This window comes from Pseudocercospora fijiensis (assembly GCF_000340215.1).
Source record: "Pseudocercospora fijiensis CIRAD86 unplaced genomic scaffold MYCFIscaffold_5, whole genome shotgun sequence".
Lineage (NCBI taxonomy): Eukaryota > Fungi > Ascomycota > Dothideomycetes > Mycosphaerellales > Mycosphaerellaceae > Pseudocercospora > Pseudocercospora fijiensis.
Genome location: NW_006921536.1, coordinates 5,130,326 through 5,150,846, shown reverse-complemented (window position 1 = coordinate 5,150,846; position 20,521 = coordinate 5,130,326). Strand labels below are relative to the sequence as shown.

Genomic DNA, 20,521 nt, shown 5'->3' with positions numbered 1-20,521 from the left:
GATAGTGGGAACCGATAGGAAACGGGTAATTGAGCCGGTTGGATGGGTTTTGGGTATGCTTGTTGTTGTATACTTGTGTTATGCTATTTTGTATCATCGTCGAAGGTATTGCAATGGGCATGCAATGCTAAGAATCAAAATGCCTTCCGCGAGTCCTTCTTGTGCCTTCGTTCCATTTAGAAGCTGCTTCTATACAAATCGGTTTCGGCTGCGCCTCACTGCTGTAAGACATGTGTCGCCAAGACGACCCGGGACTAATGAAGCTCTCGCGTTCTTGATTAACATATTCATACATTCTGCTGGTGTAAAGCATAGACATGGACCTGTCATGATACGCCTTGTCATAGATCCGCCGTGTCTGCAGAGCGCTGAATGGCTTCTGTGCTTTCGCGTGAATCATAGTGGACACGTCTTCGCCCAAGTATCCTGGTTCTGTGCATATGCTTCAGTCGCATCGCAGCGCTGGAAATGCCGAGGCAAAGATCCTACTTATGGCCTTTGGCGTGAAAGGGAGAGCTAGGCGAGTGACAGGGCTGCTCCAAGGCTACCGTTACTGCAGCACGTGATTAGTTACGTCCTGGTGCCAGAAGACATGCTTGTATCGTCATTTCTGGTTCACTTTTGGGAGCCTGCAGGAATACTACTCTGACTTGTTGCAAATGCGTTGTTGGCGATATGGAAACGTCTTTTCCCTGGCTCATCCGCCTTCATATGTCGCCAATATGCTTCAGCTCATCTCGGCCGTCCATTGCCGTCCTTGACCCAAATGATATCAAGTCGATTGGCTACAGCTCTCCGGCTTTTTCTATTGCCCTGGTGACCAGCGCGCGATCGCGGGCGAGCAAGTCGTCATGAATACGCGACTCACAGATCGCGTTTGGCAATGGGAATGGACTCAACAGCTGCATCCAAAAGTTTAACCCTCATATTGTATGGTATCCCCAAGCGCGGCTCAGACGTGGCGATATTTCAGCAAGGCGCGAAGTCCTTTGTCGTTCAAGCAAATGGCTAAGATTGCAATACAGTACAAGTCGGAAAGGCCAAGGAAAGCATTAGCAACCGAACACGAACACGAACACGAACACGAGGCAAGGCTTGGCAAGTGACAACACCTTCAGCCATCAACACCTCCTCATCCTTGAGCACAATACCTGGTTTCGCAGAAGGCTAGCAGCACTGCGAACAGGCTATGAGAACGCAAGTCTCTCCGAAAGGAGGTCAAAGCACGACCAGAGTCGAGGCTCAAGAAGCGCAGAAGCCAGGACGATATGCTCGTATTGCAAAGAACCATCTCGAGACAAGGTCCAAATTACCAGTACCTCACAAAGAATGCGAAGAGCTCAGTCCGGCTTGGCTCCATGGAGTCGATGCTCGAACATCACAAAAGGTCGCGTGAATGTCAGCGAACAATACTCCACATATGGGCCATCTCGAACTACAATCGCAAGCACAAGTGGGTTGCAAGAATAAGCGGAGAGCTCGATCCCAGCCAACTACCTGTAGCCGAAGCTTGGAGATTTTAGAGAGTGTGGGCGTGTGGAATGCCACCAGAGCACTACTTTGGCCAGAGTTCAGAAACCTTGCAAAAGAACGCGAAGAGCTCAGTCTAGCCCGCTTCCTCAGAGTCGAAGCTCAAACCTCCAAAAATCAACCAGGTGGAGGTTAGCAAGCGATGGTCTACTTTGATGCTATTTCGAGACGTAATCGAAAACGCGAATGCTTCTCAAAGAACGCGAAGAGCTTAGTCCCGCCTGCCTACTGGAGCTGAAGCTCGAAAGCCCGTTGAAATCCAAGCAAATTTGGACAAGTCTCGGTCAACTGTATGGCCTTCTCGAGATATAGTCCACGGTACAAATGCCTCGCCGGCGGAACTGGAGGGCTCTGAAACACCTTATGTCTAGGAGTCGAGGCATAGAAATGCTAAAACCACAAGAAGGCAGATGAACAGGAGTTTTCTCGAAGGCTTTCTCGAAACATGGTTGGAAGCATAGATGCTGAAGAGCTCGGCTATACATAATGCCTCAGAGTCGAAGCTCGAAAACGATTACAAATCGGGACAAAGTGGACGAGCACTAACTTACGCGAAATTCCTCATCCTAGCTACCCGCCACAGACTTGACGACAATACCGGACTTGCCAGAGAAATCAACTTCGCCGAAGCAACGGCGAGAGTAGCCGCTGCTTCAGCCGCCTAGAACACACCACCAAACACCTCGCACGGAGACTCTCTTGCCGCGAGAGACGTTCACGCAGATGATTCACGACGCCCAGCTGCGGACGCGCTAGCACCACGCTTCGAAGGCGATATAACTCTGCCAAGAGGACAACCTTTTCGAACTTTGGGACACGGCAATAACGGCGGTGCTGTACCACGTAAGCGCTCCCATCTCAGCAAATGAAATTGAAAGCACAAGTGACTCGCAGAATAACACGGAGAACGCGCAATTTATGGAAGTCGTTCTGGGAATCGCAGAAAATTGGACAAGTTTCGGCCTATCTAGAGGCCATCTCGACTCATTATTCGAGGTAAGGTACCTCGCGAAATGATCTGGAAGCCTTACAACCTTCGATTTTTGGGAGCTGAACTGTAAAGAATCCTGAAATTCAATCGAAGTAAGCAACTACGAGTATTCCACCTAACCGCCATCTCTGCAATTTTTTTTCCAAACCATGAGGAGCTCGCAATAGATATAGACAGCTGAGAAACCCCTTCTTATCGGAGTCGAGGCCCAATAAATGCGGGAAACCTCATAGAAGTGGACAAACCAGAGTCCACCCGAAGACTATCTCTACCTTTTTTTAAGACATGAAGAGCTCGCAATACACACGGGGGGCTGAGAAACCTCCGTCTTGTCGGAATCGACCCTAAGAAATGCCGAAAACCTCATAGAAGTGGACAAACCAGAGTCCACCCAAAGACTGTCTCTGCCTACTTTGCTAGGCACGAGTTCTTTGCAAAACGCCCGGAGTGCTAAGAAGCCTTGTTTTATCGGAGGTGAGTCCTGAAAATGCTGAAATATTCTAGGGAGGTAAGCGAACAAGATTCTACCGGACTACTATCTCTATCTGCTTCGCTAGGCATAAGTTCCTTGCAAAACGACATCGAGGGCTGAGAAGCCTTGTTTTGTCCGAGCTAAATCCTAAAATTGCTGAAATATCGCAGGGAGTTAAACGAACAAGAGTCTACGCCTATACTATCTCTATATACCTTCTCCGACGTAGCTATATCGAAAAGAGAATTTAAGTGCGTAGTAACACCCCTGCAAGCAGAGAAAGAGTATAGCAATTTATTAGTATAAATAGACGATCGTGCACGCGAGTACCCTCTCTAAGTACCTTTAAAATTCTAGACAATACGAAAAGGGAGCTCGAATACGTAGTACTAATCCCTACTTAGAGCGAGAATATAAAAATCTTTAAAAATCGGGTTAATATTAGCAAAAGATCGTCTACTCTACCGCTATCTCTACGTACCTTTAAAATTATAGGCAGCCCTAAAAGAGAGCTTAAATGCGTAGTAGTAATTCCTAGGCCGAGCGAGAATATAGGAATACTTAAAAATCGGCTTTATATAAGCGAACAATCGTCTACTTAAGGGCTATCTCTACGTATCTTTAAAATTTTCAGGTAGCCCGAAAAAAGAACTTACGAGTATAGTACTACCTCGAGTATCGAAGCGAGGATACAGAAATGCTAAAGACTAAGTAAATGTGAACGCACAAGGAGTGATATGAAAGCTATCTCTACTTACTTTACTAGACACATCTGCACCGAAAAACGAACTTATGTGCGTACTATTACCTCGAGTATCGAAGCGAGGAAAGAGAAATGGGTAAACGTGAACGTATAACGAGTTATACAAAAGCCATCTCCACTTACTTTACTAGACACATCTGCACCGAAAAACGAACTTACGAGCGTACTATTACCTCGAGTAACGAAGCGAAGCTACAGAAATGGGTAAACGTGAACGCGCAACAGGTCACATAAGACCCATCTCCACTAAGCATATCAGACACACACACACACCGAAAAAGGAACTCACGAGCACAGTAACTACCCAGAGAAATGGAGAAGAAACAGGATACGTAATCATTTCAAGAGTTCACATTCCAGCCCAAAAAGGCCACTTCTTATCTCCTATAGAATCATGCCAGAATGCCTCCCAGAGGACTTTTCAATGCTTCTTCTCTGTACTACAAATCTAGAAGAGAGAGTAGTCCTCTCCTCCCGTCTCACCAAACTCTCCCTGCTCACCCGAAGGGAAAGAATCTCCCAACCAGTCAAGACGCGGTGCTTCTGGGACTCCACCGCCAAAGTAAGCTCCGGAATACTCGCCGGACTCGTAGCTGCCGGTGAAGAGACGGAGGTCGTTCGTGTGAGTGGTGGCAAGTCCACTGAACGATGGCAGAAATGCCTCTCCAGCCATGCTATAGTCGTAGGGCATGCTGGTTGGGAGCTCGGCGCCGAGGAAAGGATCGCCGAGAGGAGCGTAGGCGAAGTTCTGCTGCTCCATGATGGCGGGCTCGGGCTCGGATGTCTCCACCTTCTGCTGTGGCACAGTGATGCCGGTGGTCTGATCGGAGGCAGCGAAGGAGTAGTAGGATGGAGCGGAGGAGACAGCAGAGCTATCGAAGGAGGACTGAGCGGAGGAGACCGGAGGGAGATCGGTAAGGCCGGCACTGCGGTTCTTCTTGCCTTTTGGCTTCTTGGCTGGGACTGGGACCTCCTCGGTGGCGTCGGACTCAGATTTTGGCTCGTTCTTGACGTCCTTCTCCTTCTTGGCGGCGGCAGCGGCAGCGGCCTTCTTGGCCTTGAAGTTAATGGAACGCTTGCTTGGCTTGTTGTAGAGGAGAGAGCCGGACTTGTTGACGGAAGTCGATTTTGGCTTGGCAGCAGTAGGAGCATCGTCAACGCCATCGTACTCTTCGGGAATCGTCTCAGCCTTGCGCTTGCGGCCGCGAGCCTTGCGAGCAGCAGTGGACTTGCGGTCAATCGGTGGTGGAACTAGAAGGTCGGCCTCCTCGCGAGCCTTGCGCAGCTTGGACAAGTGCTGCTTGATTGCTTCGCCGGAGGTGTTGTCGGAATGGACTTTGGCGACCTCATTCCAGTCGAGCGGAACGCCTTGGGTGGTGACGATGTACTCGACGCAGAGCAGCGCCAACTGGTCCTCGTCGGCTGCGACATGGTCAGTGGATGCTCGTGACAGTGTTCATGGAGGGAGACATACGGTTCCAGCGAACCAAGCTGCGACCCTTGGTGGACTTGCGCTTTGGCTTCTCCTTCTCTGGCTGATACTCTTGGTTGGATCCTGCGTCAGACATTGTTGATGATGTCGGTGATGATGGTGATGGTGTTGTGGAAGCTTGGATGAGTGTCGGATGGGTATGGAAGGTGTGGAACTGCTTGGATGCCGGAATGTGGTGGAGGGTTGGTGGATGTTTTTGGAAGAGGTTGCAAGAAAGGAGGCTCGACCTATACTCGCATTCGCGACAGCGACAGCGATATGCAGGGTCTGCTAGAGCTATTGCACTGACCACGCGCTCAAGTTCACTTTGTGGCCGGTGATTGTCTGCCTGGCCAATGGTAGGTTCGCAATAGTAGGTAGGTAGGTGGTGTGAGGGTGGAATTTGGACACAAGTCTGGCAGGAACCTACACCGCTCTTGGCCAAAGCTCCGGCAACGGCATTGTATTGGCCAGCAAGCATCATGAGCGCTATTGTTAAGGCAGTCACAGGCATCCAGAATGGCCGTAGGAGGTCCCTTGGAAGATAACGGTCAATGGCAAGGTGTCATAGCTCCATTAGCATTGTGCAGAGGATGGAGATTATTGTCAAGGGCGGCAGACGACAATGACAGCGAGGTTTCATTGCTGGCTGGAGTCTCCATGACGAAAGAGTGCTGCAGTTGACCTGTAGCCAGCGGGGCCACGATGCACAGACAGAGTCCCAGGGCGAGAGTATAGCATGCGTACATGGCGCCAATGGACGTTCGTGGGACATAGAAGCAGAATCACAGCGAGCCCATTGCTAGAACTTGCTGGTCTTGGTCCTTTCGATGAGACAGGAGCAGCCTCCCGTGCATGGAAGCAGGCCTGTACGGCTAAGTCTCATTGCATGCAATGGAAGCAGCATTGAGCAGGTCTGACATGGACAGTACAGACAGTAGGACAATTGTGAGCGGCAGCAAAGTGTTTTCATGGTTGGATGTGAGATCAGACGCGAGAGCCACTGTCATCTCATTGCCATCGATTCTTCTACCGAGCCCAGTGACCTGCGACCGTAGACGCGTTGTGTCTCTATAGCATACCGAGCGCCTCCTTCTCCTTGCGGAGAGCCTTCTGCTTCTTCTCTTGCTGGCGCTTCTTGACATCGCGCAGCTTCTCCTCCTTCGACTTTGGTGGCCCAGGAGCATCTACCAGCTTCTTCGCGAAGCACTCCTGCCAGAGTTTCTGCATGAATCTGGCCTCTTTGTCGCCGGAGACCTCTGCTTTGGTCATCTTCGCGGTGTTTGTGTGGTGTTCTAAAGATGTGCTTAGTCCTTGCTGCTGCACCGAAGGCTTGTCTGGCGGTGAACAGCGCCAAAGCCATCTTCGTGCTCACCTTCCAATGGTTTCGACATGGCTCTCTCAACAGTGCTCCTTTGCTCGCGATTGGTGATCTTCAGACGAAAAGTTCTCAGAGAGCGTTGTGATTTGTGTGTAGGTGGTGTGTCGTGCTGCTGAAGTTGTTCTCCTTGAAGGCTGCGAATTTGAGCATGATTTCAGCGGCTTCCCCGTACGATGCCCGCGAAGTCGAACTCGCTGCTGCCAACAACACAACCGCGTACAAGAAGCATTGCCATCTGCAAAGACACCACCAAGAACCATTCACACACATGGACGAAATGTCGACTTCGCTCGCCCACGCGCTCGCCACCATCCTGTGCTGCTTCACAGAAGACCCACACGGTTCGCAGCCTCAGGGCATCCGAGTTCAGATGGAGGTGGAGGTGAAGAGCAGATACGTGACTGCACCTCGACTGCCTCGTTTCGAGTTCGAGAGGCACAACCATGCCTCCAATATCCAAGCCCGCAGCAGCGCGCAAGAAGCGGCGCCGCACTATGCTGCAGGCTGGTGAACCTCCAGCACGCTCACGCTACCATCACAGCTTCCTCGAAGAGACAGCGACCAAGGTAAGCATATCGCAACTGGATATAGCTGTACGGCGTGCTGCAACGGAGCTGTTGCCGCCAGAGAAGCTCATAATTGGTACCGGAATGCCATGTTTTCCTTGTCGGTAATGTCCAGGAAGGTTGGATCGACCTCTTGGCCATGCTCATCAAAGAACTTTTCGACCTTATCATGGCCCAGAGCATCACGACGCTGATTCTCTTTCACCATGTAGTACCGCATGACGAGCAGCATGATTGGCCGGGCCACATACGTACCAAGGATGATACCCCATGGAAGGTAATAGCGCGGAGCATATTTCCCTCTCCACATTTGGGGGCTGAGAAGATTGCCAAGACAGTACCCGATGAAGAGCATGGCATTGGCAGTCGTCTTTTTTGTGTGCCCAGCAGTAGTGGCCATGAGCCAGGCCATTGCGAAGATGAAGTCTGGACCGCCCCAAAAGCTGATGTACATTGCGAACAACAGGGCACCTTGAGCTGACCAGGGCAAGGCAACCAGGAGGATACCTGAAACGATGTTGGGCAAGGCATACCAAGCGCCGAGATATGCTCGGGAGTTCGGATACTTCTTGAACAGCCAGACGGCTGAAAGAATGGCCACGCCCTCCATCACACCATTGACACAATTCAGCAAGGTTGTCTGCTCGGTGGTAAAGCCGAACGATTCAATGATCAAGCCAGTCATGTTTCCCATCGAGTTTGAGATATTGCTCACGGCACCATATATGGCGAAGGCCCAGACCTTCCAGTCAGTCAAGGCTTCGATGAACTGTTCTCGTTTCCAGGTCTTGTTCTCGACACCAGTACTTTGATTCCGGAGCCGAGCAATAGCGATGAGCTTCTCTTCCTTTGTCAAGAAGCTTGCCTTCATTGGATTGTCCGGAACAAAGTACCAGAAGCAAAAGCCGACGAACAGAGTAATACCGCCAGTGATAATGAAGAACAGCTTCCACGGAGCAATAACCTTCTCGTCAACATGATATACGCCGAATGACAACAAGCCAGAAACGATCGAAGCCACGGCATTCATCAAAGACCAGTATGAATATCGTGGCATAGTCTCAGCATGTGTATAGAACATGCTGGTCAAGATCATGAACCCAGCAGTAATGGTACCTTCGCAAGCACCCATGAGCAGACGACAGATGAAAAGTCCGGCAAAGTTCGAGGCTGCTGCCGTAGTGCATAACACAACAGCCCAGATCAAAATATTGCCGGCCATCCACTTCGCGGGCGGAAATCGCTGGAGACCAAGATTCTGCGGCCATTCGAAGACCAGGTATGCCAAGTAAAATATTGTGCCCAGCCAGTTGTATTGGTTCTTCGACAGGCTGTTGTCCTCGATCAGCCCAAGAATCGAAGACGCGCCCAATGTGGTCTTGTCCAGGAACTGCACGAAGTACACAGCCATGAGCAGCGGCATCAAATGTAAGTCGATCTTTCTCTTTACTCGACGACTCTCCTCTTCAGTGACAACACGATCGAAGCCAGCGACGAATTTGGCAGCTTCGTCGGCATCTTGCAGTCTGATCTGGTGCGTTTCGACATCTCTGCCGGTGAGACTGTGCGCTGAGTACACAGTCTGGCTGGCGAGCTTCTCAGAAGTGTCCATCTTGTCACTGCCTCTCGGGTACGATCTGCGGTCATACGGAGATATTGTTCAGTCAGAGTCAATGGCGGTGAGGTGAGCACGGCACATGGCCTGCTCTATACGACGCTCATCTGATGGTCACCAGTTCTTTGGGCATGCTGGGAGAACCCGGCTGCCACCCCACGAGGTCAACACGAGGTGCTATGGCAAGGGTTCCAAGGTCGCAGCATCTCCGATCTCTGTCCTCCTCTTGTGAGACAAATGGGAAGTCGACGCCGCCAGTCAGCTTGCGAGGCAGTCTGCTCCGCCAATTCCCTCCTTATCGCCCAAATATCGTTGTTGTCTGGCAGAAACTGCTGTGGTCGCCCATGTCCCATGTCGCGGGCGGCGGCTCGGCGGCGGCGACGCCCCAGAACCGAACAACAACCCAGAATGCCTCTTATCCTGTCGTCGACTTGCTAATCCTGCTGAACAAGGGCAGAACAGCCCACAGAAGGGGCTAGTCTTACACGTGCTGTAATACGGCTCGAGTTCGGATGGTGCATCGTGTTGGTGGAGGTTCGGTCATGTCGAAAGAGCGTTGCATCGGATGCTACCAGCTTGACCACGCCTAGAGCGATGATCACAGCGCAGGACAGCGCTATTCTGGGAGCTGGACCTTACCGTGTCAGTCATCACGGTCTTCGAAGACCTGAAGCATGAGCGAGACATGTGATCCGAAGCATAGTGGTCGAGGGAGCGGAGGGAGCAGTGAGGTTCGGAAAGGCCGGCAACGCCCGCTGAGTTCAGAGCTTGTTGCAACATCACTTGTTCTGCTGTGTTATTCCCGTAGCTAACCTCATTCAAGAGTGTTTGTGGCCATCCATTGCACTCATTGCATTCATTCCTTCCCCAGTATGCTGCACATGGTGTTGGGACCGTCAGATGGCCGCTCAGATGGCTCCGCGAGCGTCGGCACGCTTCGGCGGCCATGAGAACATTTTGACCGCGGACAGACAGGTACCATGCCACGGTGGCATCGCGACTCCTTCGTGATGTATCACGGGCAGCGACAGACGCTTTTCCTCCTCCTCCTCATGAGTCGGCACTGCAGGCGCTATGCTGCTGTGCAAGCCTTCGGGGGCAGGCTCATCGCCGACGCGATCTTCCCCTTCCGCGCCTACCACCACAACCACGCGCCCCTCGCAACGCATGCTCCATCGCCCTCGATGCTATGCTCACACTCGCCACCGATCGCCATGACAGAACCTCCAAATGGACGGCTCTCCACGGAGCATCATCCATCAGTTACAACCACGCTCGCCACCCCAACACGGCGGAGCTGCTCACAACACAGTCGGCTTGGGCATCTAACCAGAACGACCACAGTCCCAAGCGATCAGGCCGACAATGCTTGACAAGATAACACTGCCAGATCGACAACACCCCGACTGGCGCCGACAACGTGCAATCCTCGCCACAAAACCCCGTCCTGGTCTGTGACTCAGGCATGTGAGCGGAGGAGCAGCCTCTGAAAGATACTTGGCACGACACAATCACCGATGCGAGTCTGCAGGATTACAACGTCTGCTGTCTCTCTGCTGCCTCTGCTCCCCACACACTGCTTGATACTCGGCACGATGTGCTGGCCTCTCGTCAATCCTCCCATCGGAAAAATTCAGGTTCGTCCCAGCAGCGAATGACTTGCAAAAGATTCTTGACATGCGGGAGCGGAAAAGCAAGCAAGAGATCACATGGAGTCCCTTCTTCCGGTCCTGAGCAGGCACCGTCTTTCCCAATCTACGTGATGATGACTTCTCCATGCTGGGTTTCGGAACGGGATCCCTCGGAAGCTCTGGTTACGAGCTTTAATTGAAACCATGGCGCTCTTGAAGACTTGGTGAAACCGAACATGCCCGTCACCTCAGAAGGACTTGATGCATTCGACCCTTGAGACCTTCAATGCTACAAGAAGTTTCACTGTTGGAAGTAGTCTCACTGTTAGAAGCAGTCTCGCTGTCACAAGCGGTCCCGCTGTCACAAGCAGTCTCGCTGTCACAAGCAGCATCGCTTTCAGAAACAGTCCCAATGTCAGAAGCAGTCCCACTGTCACGGACAGTCCTCACTGCTACAAAATACTGGCTCCTCCTTTGGATGTCACCACTCCCATTCCTAGGTGTGTCGTCGAGACCTTCGGAAAACTATTGGGGTTCCCATGAAAGTGTTCAAGCATTCCCAGACCTTCGCACATCTGGACTTCATGAGCTACGGCAAAGCAAATCAGCATGGAACAGCTCCCAACACTGTCGACGGTCACAAGCCGCGAACATGCCATTCTCTCGACTACTACTGCTCCACTCCTCTTCCCTGACCGAATCTGTTCATCTCCTCTGGACCATTGCCAACTTCCACCTATCAATCCTCGCAGCCGACATGCTTGCATGCACGATGGTCTCTGCTCTGCCAGACGCGGCAGTCCCTCCAGATTGGCAATCCCCACTACCAGCGCACTGATGTCGGGAACCTCCGCTTGCCGAAGCCTGTGCCTACTTAAGCGCAATGAAATTGCAACCCCACATCCAGTGACCAATAAGCCATTGGCACCACTGGATCGAGCGTGCGAGCCAGTCCGGCGTGGCTGAGTTCAGAGCGCTCATTATCAGTTCAGACTAACATTCGGTAGATGAGTTAGCTCCGAGTCGGTGCTCTCTCATCATAAGATCGCAAGTTCGATCACCGAGGGGTTATGAGATCGAGCCCTTTTTTTTGGCCTTTCGGGAACAATCGGCTGCCATTGTCTCTGCCAAATTGCCAGCGCTTGCGTTGCATCAAAACGGCATTCTTTTTGCCCTTACGAGAGGCACTGCTTGGCCGAGCAAGATATTGCCACAAGCACGGCTCTTGGCCAGCTCAGCAGCACTCGGAGTGCAGCCTTCTGCTTGCGGAAAGGTTGACCGAACGACTTACTGCCCCCGGTCGTAAATGGCAAAGGGCATCGGAAACAGCACACATTGATCAGCATTCCCATTGCCTCTGCTGTGGTGGTGGTCGATACTTTTGGTCGGGAAAGATCGATGAGCTGGGCCTTGGCATTCAGCTTCAAAGCGGCCCTCGGTTCGAAGCCATGATCTTTTCGCCATTCGCACCATTACTCTCCACCACGCCCATTCTTAGACTCGAAAAAATCGTGGAGACTCTTTCGAGATAGATGCAATTGATCGCAGCTTGCACATTGCCATTGCAGTGGTATTAGTTGCACATCATTTGGAGACGCTGCATTCATGAGCTTGGCTTGGCACTTTCTTGAGCTTGAACATCAGGCTTCAAGCAGAATCTTTTTGCACCTATCGATCAAGATCCACAACCACGCCTGTTTACACTTCGCAAAAAATTGGCGATGTCAGTTTGAAGCTCAATCAAATCGATCGCAGCCTACAGATTATAATGGCAGCAGTTTTGGTTGCGCATCATTCCGAGACGCTGAATTCATGAGCTTGGCTTGGCACGTTCTTGAGCTTCAAACACCGGGCTTCAAGCTGAAACTTTTTGCACCGCGCAATCCACACCTCAACCACGCCTGTTTACAAACGGCCAAAAATGGCGCTAGGAGTTTGAAGCTCAATCCAATCGATTGCAGGCTTTAAAATGACATCGTAGCGATATGGGTGGCGCATCTTTTGCTGGCGCTGACCGGGGCTCGAACTTCAGCTTGCGGAGTCTTGGCGCTCCTCCGCGGCGTTTCCTGCCCACCACCTCCATGACAGGCCAACCACTCTTCAGCGACATAATGAGCACATGAGGATGATCTTCTGCCTTTGCGGAACAAGCTCCACCACCTAAATTTGTCTGTCATGGGTCGTGAGTGGTGTAATGCTCCGGTGGAGGAAATGCAGCTTGAACGCGCAAGTCCACCATTGCTGCGGGAGACGGGACCTCCCGCGTGTGCTATGATAGGCGCCATGAATCTGACGGCCTTCTGCCAATGGGAGTACTAGCCCTACTCCCATTGGCCGCGTCGCAATCATACTCGGGGATGAGTTGGGAGAGTATGAGTTGTGACTTTGAGAACATATGCTAACTTCTTCTTAGATGGTCTACACCGTTCGATTCTCAGCTTCTACACGCTGAGAATCACCGCTCACTTCCTCTAGATGTCTTGAATTCCTCGCATTCAGTGCTTGAGATGATTACTTTTTTTTGTCATTTTTCTTTCCTGGTTGCACATCAGGTTCAGCTTTGGGGCATTTCTTTCGCAAGGCAGCTGCGCGAGTGGGATTGGTATTCTGCGCACGAGACGACGCCTCGCGAGCAGCGACAGCATGATCGAGACCTCCAGTTCTTGGACATGAGTATTATGCGAAGGCAAGTGCTTTTTGGAATCGTCTTTTTGGCCCAAGTCTCGCATACATACGCTTCTCCTTTGGCGACGACAGGCCCGTAATGGCAGGCAGTGCTCGTGTTGTCTGTCGCGCACCTGTAAGGCGATGGCAATTTCTTCCACTTCTTCACAAGACCACGATTTAGAGGCAGTTGGTCTGCCAGCTCTACTGCAAGATTGAGTCTGTGCAAGGCTTGAAATTCCAGCCACTATGTCCATGTCGCTCCTTCTCTCCGCCGCAACCATTTCTCTTGGTCTCATTTCTGGCCTGCGATACAAGATGCCCAATCTCTACACTGGCTGCGACACCTACGAGCCAAAAATCTCTCGAGTAAAGCGCCAATTGACATCTCTACAGCCACTTTCAAGAAGCCGTACGAGCACGCTACAGCGGTGACACGGATATCCGGGTTGGCAGTCAATCGAAAGTAGCAGTATCCTGCTCGATTACATTTCACTATGTCATCTAGATGAGCAGAGCGGATTGCTGATTAATTCCTCCTGAGGAACTTACATGTTGGGTATCTTCGATCCGAAATCGCCTCAAGCTTTCCGACTTCTCTCGCTGGCTTCTTCTCGGCAGTCTTTCCACGGCCCGGGTTTAGCCCATTCTGGTCTTACGGTCATCATATTCGCTGAGAATCCTCGTTCTCATATATTGCGGCAGTCTTGGTTCAGCCGCTTTCCAATGAGGCCAAAATTCGATCGGAAGAGCAGCGAATACCTGGTCTCGAAGGCAAGGAGCATATTGGCGTGTCTGCGACGAGTGCTCTACAGACCCGTCTCGTCATTGCCTTACTTGTGAGCGCGTGGAGACGCCAAATCTTGGTCGTATTTATGATCTGCAGCCTGATCAGCTTCGTCGTTTCTCTCTTTACAGCCTTGTCTCGTTCAAGAGGTATCCAAACGAAGCTTCCTGGCATCAGAAAGGATTTCGTTACAAAAGCAAAGGCTCGAGGCGGAATGAAGATGCAAGAACATCTGCTCTGGCCCGATCCAGCGATGGACGACATCCGCGGGCCAATTCGATTGTCTTTAATGTCATCTCTTGCAGAAGATACGTACTTCGGGCCCATGATTGCTCTATACTGCTCTATACTGCTCTACGCCTCTGCAGCGACAAGCCTCGACCCAGAACTTGGAACAATCTTGCGACCGATGCAGCCTTCATCGTGGAAGCAGAGTTTTGGATACGCCGCGGCCTTGAGAGGAAACACAATCTGCATCATCAAAACGTACGGAGCAGCTCCGTGAACGCTACTGCATAGGACCTTCGTTCACCATTTCAATGACCTGCGATACAGATTTATGTTGTATTCAGTCCCAATTGTTGACTCGCAGTCACCATGCCGATTCCACAGACTCCTGTGAACGCGGCGGACCTAAGGCAACCTCTCGAGCGTCCAAGGATTATTCGTTGCAGAAGCATGGGGTTCAAAGAGCACACTCTCCTCATGCGGACCACCGAGGGAGATCATTAATAAAGTGGACATTAAAGCACCAACGCGGCTACCCTCATGGATTTGAATCGTTCCTGGCAGGACGCTCGCCGCCACGGCATCAGTTCAAGATAAGATTTTGCAAACCTCCTCGCAGGCGTGGCGTTTAGGGAATATTTTCAACGGGAATGTCGGTCCTGATTAGGCCATTATGGTGCATCAGCGTCGGACTGTAATTCGCCAGAAAGAAGCAGGAGTTTGTCCTTGACGTTTGTTGGTGGTCGCCGGCATGGATGTTCTTACATTTGGACAGCGTTGGCGAGGGTCTTCTTCTTGGTTATTTCGGAACCCTGTTCAAGAGCATCGAAACAGCCTGTTTGTGGAATCCCTCGCTGGAACTAGGCCGCAACACGCGGTCTACAACTGAGGATGCGCGGGATCTCCGGGAAATGAAGCAGCGAGCGTCGGCCAGGTACAACGACGAGACTGGACTGAAACAATCTTGCAACTCCGGCGGAGATTGAGCACCGAGTCGAAGAGCGTCGGATCACTAGCATTACAGAAGCAATTCATCCAGGCCAGCCACAAACGACGAGGCTGCATTGCTGCTACAGCAGATCAGTACATGTACCATCCAATTCGTATGAGGCCCAAGCAGCGAATTGAGCAGTGCCGGATCATCACTACCACAGAAGCAATCTGTCCAAGTCGACTCGAACGATGAGACTAGACCAAGTCCATGTTCGAGAAGCTCTGGAACTTATCGTCAAGCAACGAATGGAGCATCCTCGAGTCGGCATAATCGTAGAAGCTGATCTTAGAACCCGCCGTATCTATGCAACCGGAATGGCACCAACTTCGAGTAGCTCCATGATGAACCAAGTCGCAAGAGACTCAAGCAGGGATTCCCACTGAGCAGCGATCCCGCGAATCCGCTGAAACAGCAAGAGAGGACAGGTTTCTCATTAAACAGCTGCCTGACAGGCGGAGTTCTATACCATCTGAGCGACATCCGTGGGAGCGTCGGAGAAGCATCATCACAGAAGCGAATTCTCGAAGACGATACCACCGTGCAATAGAATAAGTTACTCCTGAACTGGCTCTAGCGAAGGCCGATCCATAGGTCGCTCAGGAACCGAGGTTAATGGCGCCGAGCAAACATTATTACGGAATAAAGCTCTCAAAACTGGCTCTTCGAAATAGGTTCCGGCGAAGGCTAATGTACAGGGCACACTGGAAACGAACCAAAAGCAAGAGCTCCGGCGAATGCCAATCGAATTTTCAACAGTAAACCGAGTCTGGAAGCATCGAATACGCATTCGTTACGGGAGCATTGTTCTAGTAGGGGTAAGCCGAGAGACGAAATTACGAGAGTGGAAGGGGTTGTTGAAACGGAAGCGGTCTGCACTGAAGCAGCCTGGTTACTCTCCGGGCAAGTCAATGCAGAGGTCACTCGAAGAACGAAACCGTGAGCGTCCAAAGGGCCATTGGAGCTGAAGCAACTGCACAGATTGGTCCAGGTACTCTCTGGGCAAGTCAATGCAGAGGTCACTCGAAGAACAAAACTGTGAGCGTCGAATTAGGCGTGAACACGGAAGCATCTTCATAAATTGGCCTGAAAGGGCATAAGAAGACAGTGCGCATAAGGAGTACCTAATGTCTCCCCGATCAAGATCGCCGTATGAGTCGCTCCAGAAAGGAAACCACGAGCATCAAGACCAGCATCAACACTGAAGCAACTTCACCAATCGGAGCATAAGGGTCAAACGATAGAACGCCTACGTGAGAAGCACCTGCCACACTCTCAGAGCAATATTGATGCATAGATCAATCGAACACGGAGACTATGAGCGTAGAAAGGGGCAGTACCACGCAAGCGGCTTTGCAGATTGGCCGATGACGATAGAACAACAGAGGTCTCACATGAAAGTACCTGATACACATGCCGAAGCTGTTCGAAGTATACACCAGTCGAGAAAAGAAGCCACGAGCATCGAAAGTCGCGTGGCATCGAAGCAACTTCACAAATTGGCCTGTAAGGGTAAAACAACAGGAGGCTTACACAGAACGGATCTAGTACACGCTCTGTGCGAGGTCGATATGTGGGTCTCTCTCGAGAAGCGAGCCTACAAGCGTCGAGTGGTCTTGTGCGTGCCGTCCGGATGCTGCTCGTGGTATGGGTATGGCGGACCGATTGGCTTGCGCTCAGAGCGTGGGTATCCCTGGGCTTCGACGGAGCAGGTGTACCACTTTCCCACGTCCTTCAAGCCGATGTTCGTGTCGTCAACCTTGCGGTACATCATTCCCAATTTGAAGTCGGACAGGCGGGTGCCTGTCGGTGGCATGCAATCCATTGTCTCAAGTATTGAGATTTGAAGCAATGCCCAGATTGGCTAGCGAGGGTGAGAAAAACGAAGAGTCTAAGAAAGTGTCACGTGGAACGAAGGAGAAACAGCTCCAGAAAAGGTCGAAGCAGAGGGCAGTCGAGGAACGACTCTACGAGCGTCGACTGATTTTTTTGATGCTAAAGCAATGCCAGATTGGCCGACGAGGGCGAGACACGCTCCGAACAAGATTCATTCCTAGGTATGTCGAGAAACGACGCCGTGGGCTTCGGACGAGCATTTACAACCAAGGAACTAGGCAAATCTTGGTCGTCAACGACCTGTTGTCTCACCCAGTACCACCGCTTGACGAAGGCGACTCGCACGGCTTCCCGGTCGTGACGGGCGAGGAACTGGCGCTGGATGATTTCCTACAGTGCCTGGTTGCTCTCGGATTGCAACTTCTTCGTGGAATTCTTGACCTTTTTGGGATCCCGCGCGATGTCGTCGTCGTCTGGAATTCCTCATTGCAATTGGATCTACGTTGAGCATCTCGTTGGGCGCTAGGTGGAGCATGTTGACTTCGAGATCTCGCATGAGGTCTCTTCGTTCTCTGAGCAATCAGCCTATGAGGGTAAGATAACGAACTGTTTACGAGAGGTTTACGTAGGAACAAGGAAACCCAACTCCGCAGAAGGTTAAAGCAGAGGTCAGCCGGGAAACGACTCTATGGGCGTCGACTAAGCATTGACACTGAAGGAATGCCCAGATTGGCCGGCAAAGGTGAGAAATGGAACGGCTTAGGAGAAATTTCCGTGGGGAGAAGGAAGAAATAGCTCCGCGGAATGTTGAAGCAGAGGGCCCTCGAGAAACGACTCTATGAGCGTCGACTGAGCATTTGCAACGAAGGTACTAGGCAAATCAGCCTACTAAAGCGAGACCATGAACAGCTTACGAGACCTTCACGTGGGAAGAAGGAAAAGCCAACTCCGCAGAGGGCAGAAGCAGAGGGCAGTTGACAAACGACACCGTAAGCGTCGACTGAGCATTGACACTGAAGCAATTGGGAAAACCAGCCTGCGAGGGTGAGATAACGAAAGGCTTACGTGGTAAGAATAAAGAAACAGCTCCGCAGAATGTCGAAGCAGAGGGCGGTCGAGAATCGACACTATAAGCATCGCTAGGGGCATTAACACTAAAGCAACTAGGCAAATTAGCCTACGAGGGTGAGACAACTAACAGCTTACGACACGTTCACGTGGGAAGAGGGAAGAAACAGCTCCGGCAACAGTCAAAATTCGGAGGGTATCTGGAGAAAGACTCTAGTAGCCGTGAGGCTACTCTCTGGTTGGAGTCATGGTACATGCATGTGAGGGATCTCTCTACTCGGTCTCCTCCTTCACCTCGGCGCTCTCCTCAGCAGCGACCTCCTTCTTGGCCTTGCGGCCGCGCTTCTTGCCCTTGGTCTCCTCTCCCTCCGCGGGAGCGGCCTTGCGCTTCTTGCCCTTGGTGGCGGTCTCGGCAGGTCTGGAGGATGTCAGTATGCTGAAAAGGGCTCGAGATGGCGGAGGCGACTTACGGATCCTCGCTCTCTGGGGCTTCGCCGACAGCGCTCTTGTCGAGCTTCTTCATGGTGTTGCGGAGGGACACCTTCATGGACTCGGCGGAGGCGGCGCCGAAGTCGCTGGTGGCGGTAGCCCAGTCGATCTGTAGAGGGGAAGATGTCAGTAACTCTGCGGCAGCGAGGGTGGAAGAGCAGTCGGTCTGTGAGCTGGAGTGCGTGGCACTGATGGGGAGATCGGAGCGACTGCTTACCACGCCGTCGTTCGTGTTGAGGTAGATGGCGAGGATGCGGTCTTTCTCGCCGTCGGTGAGCACCTGCTTGGCGAGCTTGAAGTTGTACTTGCCCATGGCGGCGGCTGGTATGGTGTTGATGATGGGTTGCTGTGGTATGGGATGTGTGTTGATGAAGTGTTGGTGGAAGTCTGTGGTGGTGTGGGAGCGCGTTGTCGAATGTGTGTGGAAAGAAAAAGAAAGAGTCACGAAAGGAAGAGCAGCGGCTTTTTGTGTCTGCGCGCACCGGTGCGGCGAAACGATGCCACCGCTGTTTGTGCACGTGCCGTTGAGCTGTTCGACAGTGAGCTTCAGTTGGCCTGGAGCTCCATACAAATGAGCTTCACATTCGAATCTTGGGTTGCTGCCTGTCAGACCCACGGGAGTCGCCGAGCATCACATGCCTTTTGGAGCCTTTGTCCCTGGTTTTCGGTGCATTTTGGAGGCTGCTCCTATTGTCCTACTGTCCTATTGTCAGCTGCTATTGCAGGACCAGCAGTCTGGGAAGAGGGTGGCGTTCGTGGAGGAGGCAGAGGGGACGGAGGAGATGAAGCTCCGTGCAGGGAACAATGTGTCATCGTCCATCTTCGAGGAACAGCGGAGACAGAGCGAAGAGCAGGACTTAGCGGAGGATCGTCTGTTTGGCAACGCTGGCATGCTTGAGTATTGCTGGGCAATGTCAGGCTTGAGCTTTTCCGGATCATAGGCTTCGCCTTCAGCTTCAGCTTCAACAGAGGTCCGCTGCTTCATGGGCTTTCACGACATTCACGTTCCATTAAACAGCATTGGTAGTCTCTGCTGCTAACAATGACGATCTGTAATGTTCTGGAAACTTTCAGCTTGACATGTATATGCTCGACAGCGCGCTCTTTGGAACGTCTCATCTCCGACTGAAGGACATCGACCATTACCGCAAGTCCACACCATCACCCTGAAGCAAATCCATAAGCCCAGCTTTACGCAGCCTGACCCCCTCGAATCGAACATCACTAGCTTCGAAAGGTGGAATCATGAGGGATGGCACAGCAGCAGACAGAGCACATTGACATCAGGCCGAAGGAACAACATAACCGATCCAGCGCGCTTCACCTTCAGGGAAGAATTGCAATCCCCACTCCCTGCACGCTTTCAAAGCGTAGCCATACTTCGACGGCATTTCTCCGAACTTGCGTCAGTCCAAAGACTCTCCACGATAACACGACATGTTGACTTGAGTGACGGCCTTCATGCGGCACCCGTCCGATCCAAGATCAGCGAACTTCAGAACACCCTCACGGAGAGCCATAGCGAGCGAAATATCCCTTCCGATACGTTCCAACATCTCAGAGCAGGCAATGTCTTGAACAAGATCAAGGACTCTCCTAATCTAGAAATCACGGGAGTGCACTCTTCGGGCATGAGCTGGGTAGTGGTTAGAGGGAGTATAGGCTATTCAAAGAGAGGACTTGCGCGCTTAGTAGAATGCTAAATATATAGAGTAGACTCGATTTCTAGAGAACATTATCCTAGCTAGAATTTCCGGTTATCGCCTACAAATTAAATATCTCCTTAACAAAATTATCTACTTAAGAATACTATCTGCTTAGGAATATCTCCTACTTAAGAACATCTTTAAGAAACTTCTCTATACCTCTATTAGAGGGAATATAAAAAGGTATATAACCGGCTAAGTAAAGCTAGTATCTTAGTGCCTTAGGTAGGGCTTAGCGCTTAGCGTTAGCCTAACTTCCTAACCTTCCTCTCTCTCCTTAATAGACCTTATCGAATACTATATACTCTAGACTATAGTTATACTATCTACCT

At 51.5% G+C, this 20,521-nt stretch overlaps 8 protein-coding genes across 8 annotated transcripts; 5 read left to right on the top strand and 3 right to left on the bottom strand.

The window, feature by feature from the left end:
- Positions 1-42: 42 nt before the first annotated feature.
- MYCFIDRAFT_175999 (uncharacterized protein) lies at positions 43-1,666 on the top strand (the record flags this gene model as incomplete). Its single annotated transcript, XM_007929626.1, has 8 exons — positions 43-98; positions 133-503; positions 532-562; positions 588-816; positions 871-994; positions 1,026-1,154; positions 1,195-1,457; positions 1,490-1,666. 8 exons carry the CDS (start codon positions 43-45, stop codon positions 1,664-1,666), a joined length of 1,380 nt encoding a protein of 459 aa, XP_007927817.1.
- Positions 1,667-1,688: 22 nt separating this feature from the next.
- On the bottom strand, positions 1,689-5,708 carry MYCFIDRAFT_208121 (uncharacterized protein; the record flags this gene model as incomplete). Its single annotated transcript, XM_007929625.1, has 16 exons — positions 1,689-1,722; positions 1,760-1,881; positions 1,931-2,020; positions 2,059-2,076; positions 2,112-2,181; positions 2,213-2,387; positions 2,412-2,493; positions 2,536-2,597; positions 2,637-2,747; positions 2,807-3,002; positions 3,764-3,878; positions 3,940-4,002; positions 4,030-4,056; positions 4,110-4,173; positions 4,240-5,199; positions 5,231-5,708. The coding sequence occupies 16 exons, from the start codon at positions 5,706-5,708 to the stop codon at positions 1,689-1,691; spliced, it is 2,667 nt and encodes an 888-aa protein (XP_007927816.1).
- Positions 5,709-5,746: 38 nt separating this feature from the next.
- MYCFIDRAFT_175997 (uncharacterized protein) lies at positions 5,747-7,178 on the top strand (the record flags this gene model as incomplete). The annotated part of the gene is made up of 12 exons (XM_007929624.1): positions 5,747-5,789; positions 5,818-5,832; positions 5,864-5,898; positions 5,923-5,993; positions 6,023-6,096; positions 6,129-6,190; positions 6,219-6,268; positions 6,305-6,530; positions 6,559-6,634; positions 6,667-6,673; positions 6,705-7,005; positions 7,044-7,178. 12 exons carry the CDS (start codon positions 5,747-5,749, stop codon positions 7,176-7,178), a joined length of 1,095 nt encoding a protein of 364 aa, XP_007927815.1.
- A 63-nt stretch (positions 7,179-7,241) lies between these two features.
- Positions 7,242-8,786, bottom strand: MYCFIDRAFT_40591 (uncharacterized protein; the record flags this gene model as incomplete). Its single annotated transcript, XM_007928814.1, has 1 exon — positions 7,242-8,786. The coding sequence occupies one exon, from the start codon at positions 8,784-8,786 to the stop codon at positions 7,242-7,244; it is 1,545 nt and encodes a 514-aa protein (XP_007927005.1).
- Positions 8,787-10,963: 2,177 nt separating this feature from the next.
- Positions 10,964-12,012, top strand: MYCFIDRAFT_183105 (uncharacterized protein). Its single transcript, XM_007929623.1, has one exon. The coding sequence runs from the start codon at positions 11,073-11,075 to the stop codon at positions 11,256-11,258; it is 186 nt and encodes a 61-aa protein (XP_007927814.1). The 5' UTR covers positions 10,964-11,072; the 3' UTR covers positions 11,259-12,012.
- Positions 12,013-13,184: 1,172 nt separating this feature from the next.
- Positions 13,185-15,684, top strand: MYCFIDRAFT_175995 (uncharacterized protein; the record flags this gene model as incomplete). The annotated part of the gene is made up of 16 exons (XM_007929622.1): positions 13,185-13,200; positions 13,226-13,303; positions 13,329-13,376; positions 13,403-13,515; positions 13,555-13,583; positions 13,629-13,744; positions 13,790-14,305; positions 14,331-14,432; positions 14,464-14,489; positions 14,531-14,720; positions 14,767-14,785; positions 14,806-15,033; positions 15,081-15,230; positions 15,257-15,353; positions 15,428-15,631; positions 15,673-15,684. 16 exons carry the CDS (start codon positions 13,185-13,187, stop codon positions 15,682-15,684), a joined length of 1,944 nt encoding a protein of 647 aa, XP_007927813.1.
- Positions 15,685-18,267: 2,583 nt separating this feature from the next.
- On the bottom strand, positions 18,268-18,796 carry MYCFIDRAFT_197566 (uncharacterized protein; the record flags this gene model as incomplete). Its single annotated transcript, XM_007929621.1, has 3 exons — positions 18,268-18,412; positions 18,465-18,592; positions 18,701-18,796. The coding sequence occupies 3 exons, from the start codon at positions 18,794-18,796 to the stop codon at positions 18,268-18,270; spliced, it is 369 nt and encodes a 122-aa protein (XP_007927812.1).
- A 729-nt stretch (positions 18,797-19,525) lies between these two features.
- Positions 19,526-20,145, top strand: MYCFIDRAFT_175993 (uncharacterized protein; the record flags this gene model as incomplete). Its single annotated transcript, XM_007929620.1, has 3 exons — positions 19,526-19,540; positions 19,581-20,099; positions 20,128-20,145. 3 exons carry the CDS (start codon positions 19,526-19,528, stop codon positions 20,143-20,145), a joined length of 552 nt encoding a protein of 183 aa, XP_007927811.1.
- Positions 20,146-20,521: the final 376 nt, after the last annotated feature.

What these genes read in the sequence shown, in the direction of transcription:
- MYCFIDRAFT_183105 (XM_007929623.1), top strand. Translation starts at nt 11,073, where the DNA reads ATGCCATTCTCTCGACTACTACTGCTCCACTCCTCTTCCCTGACCGAA.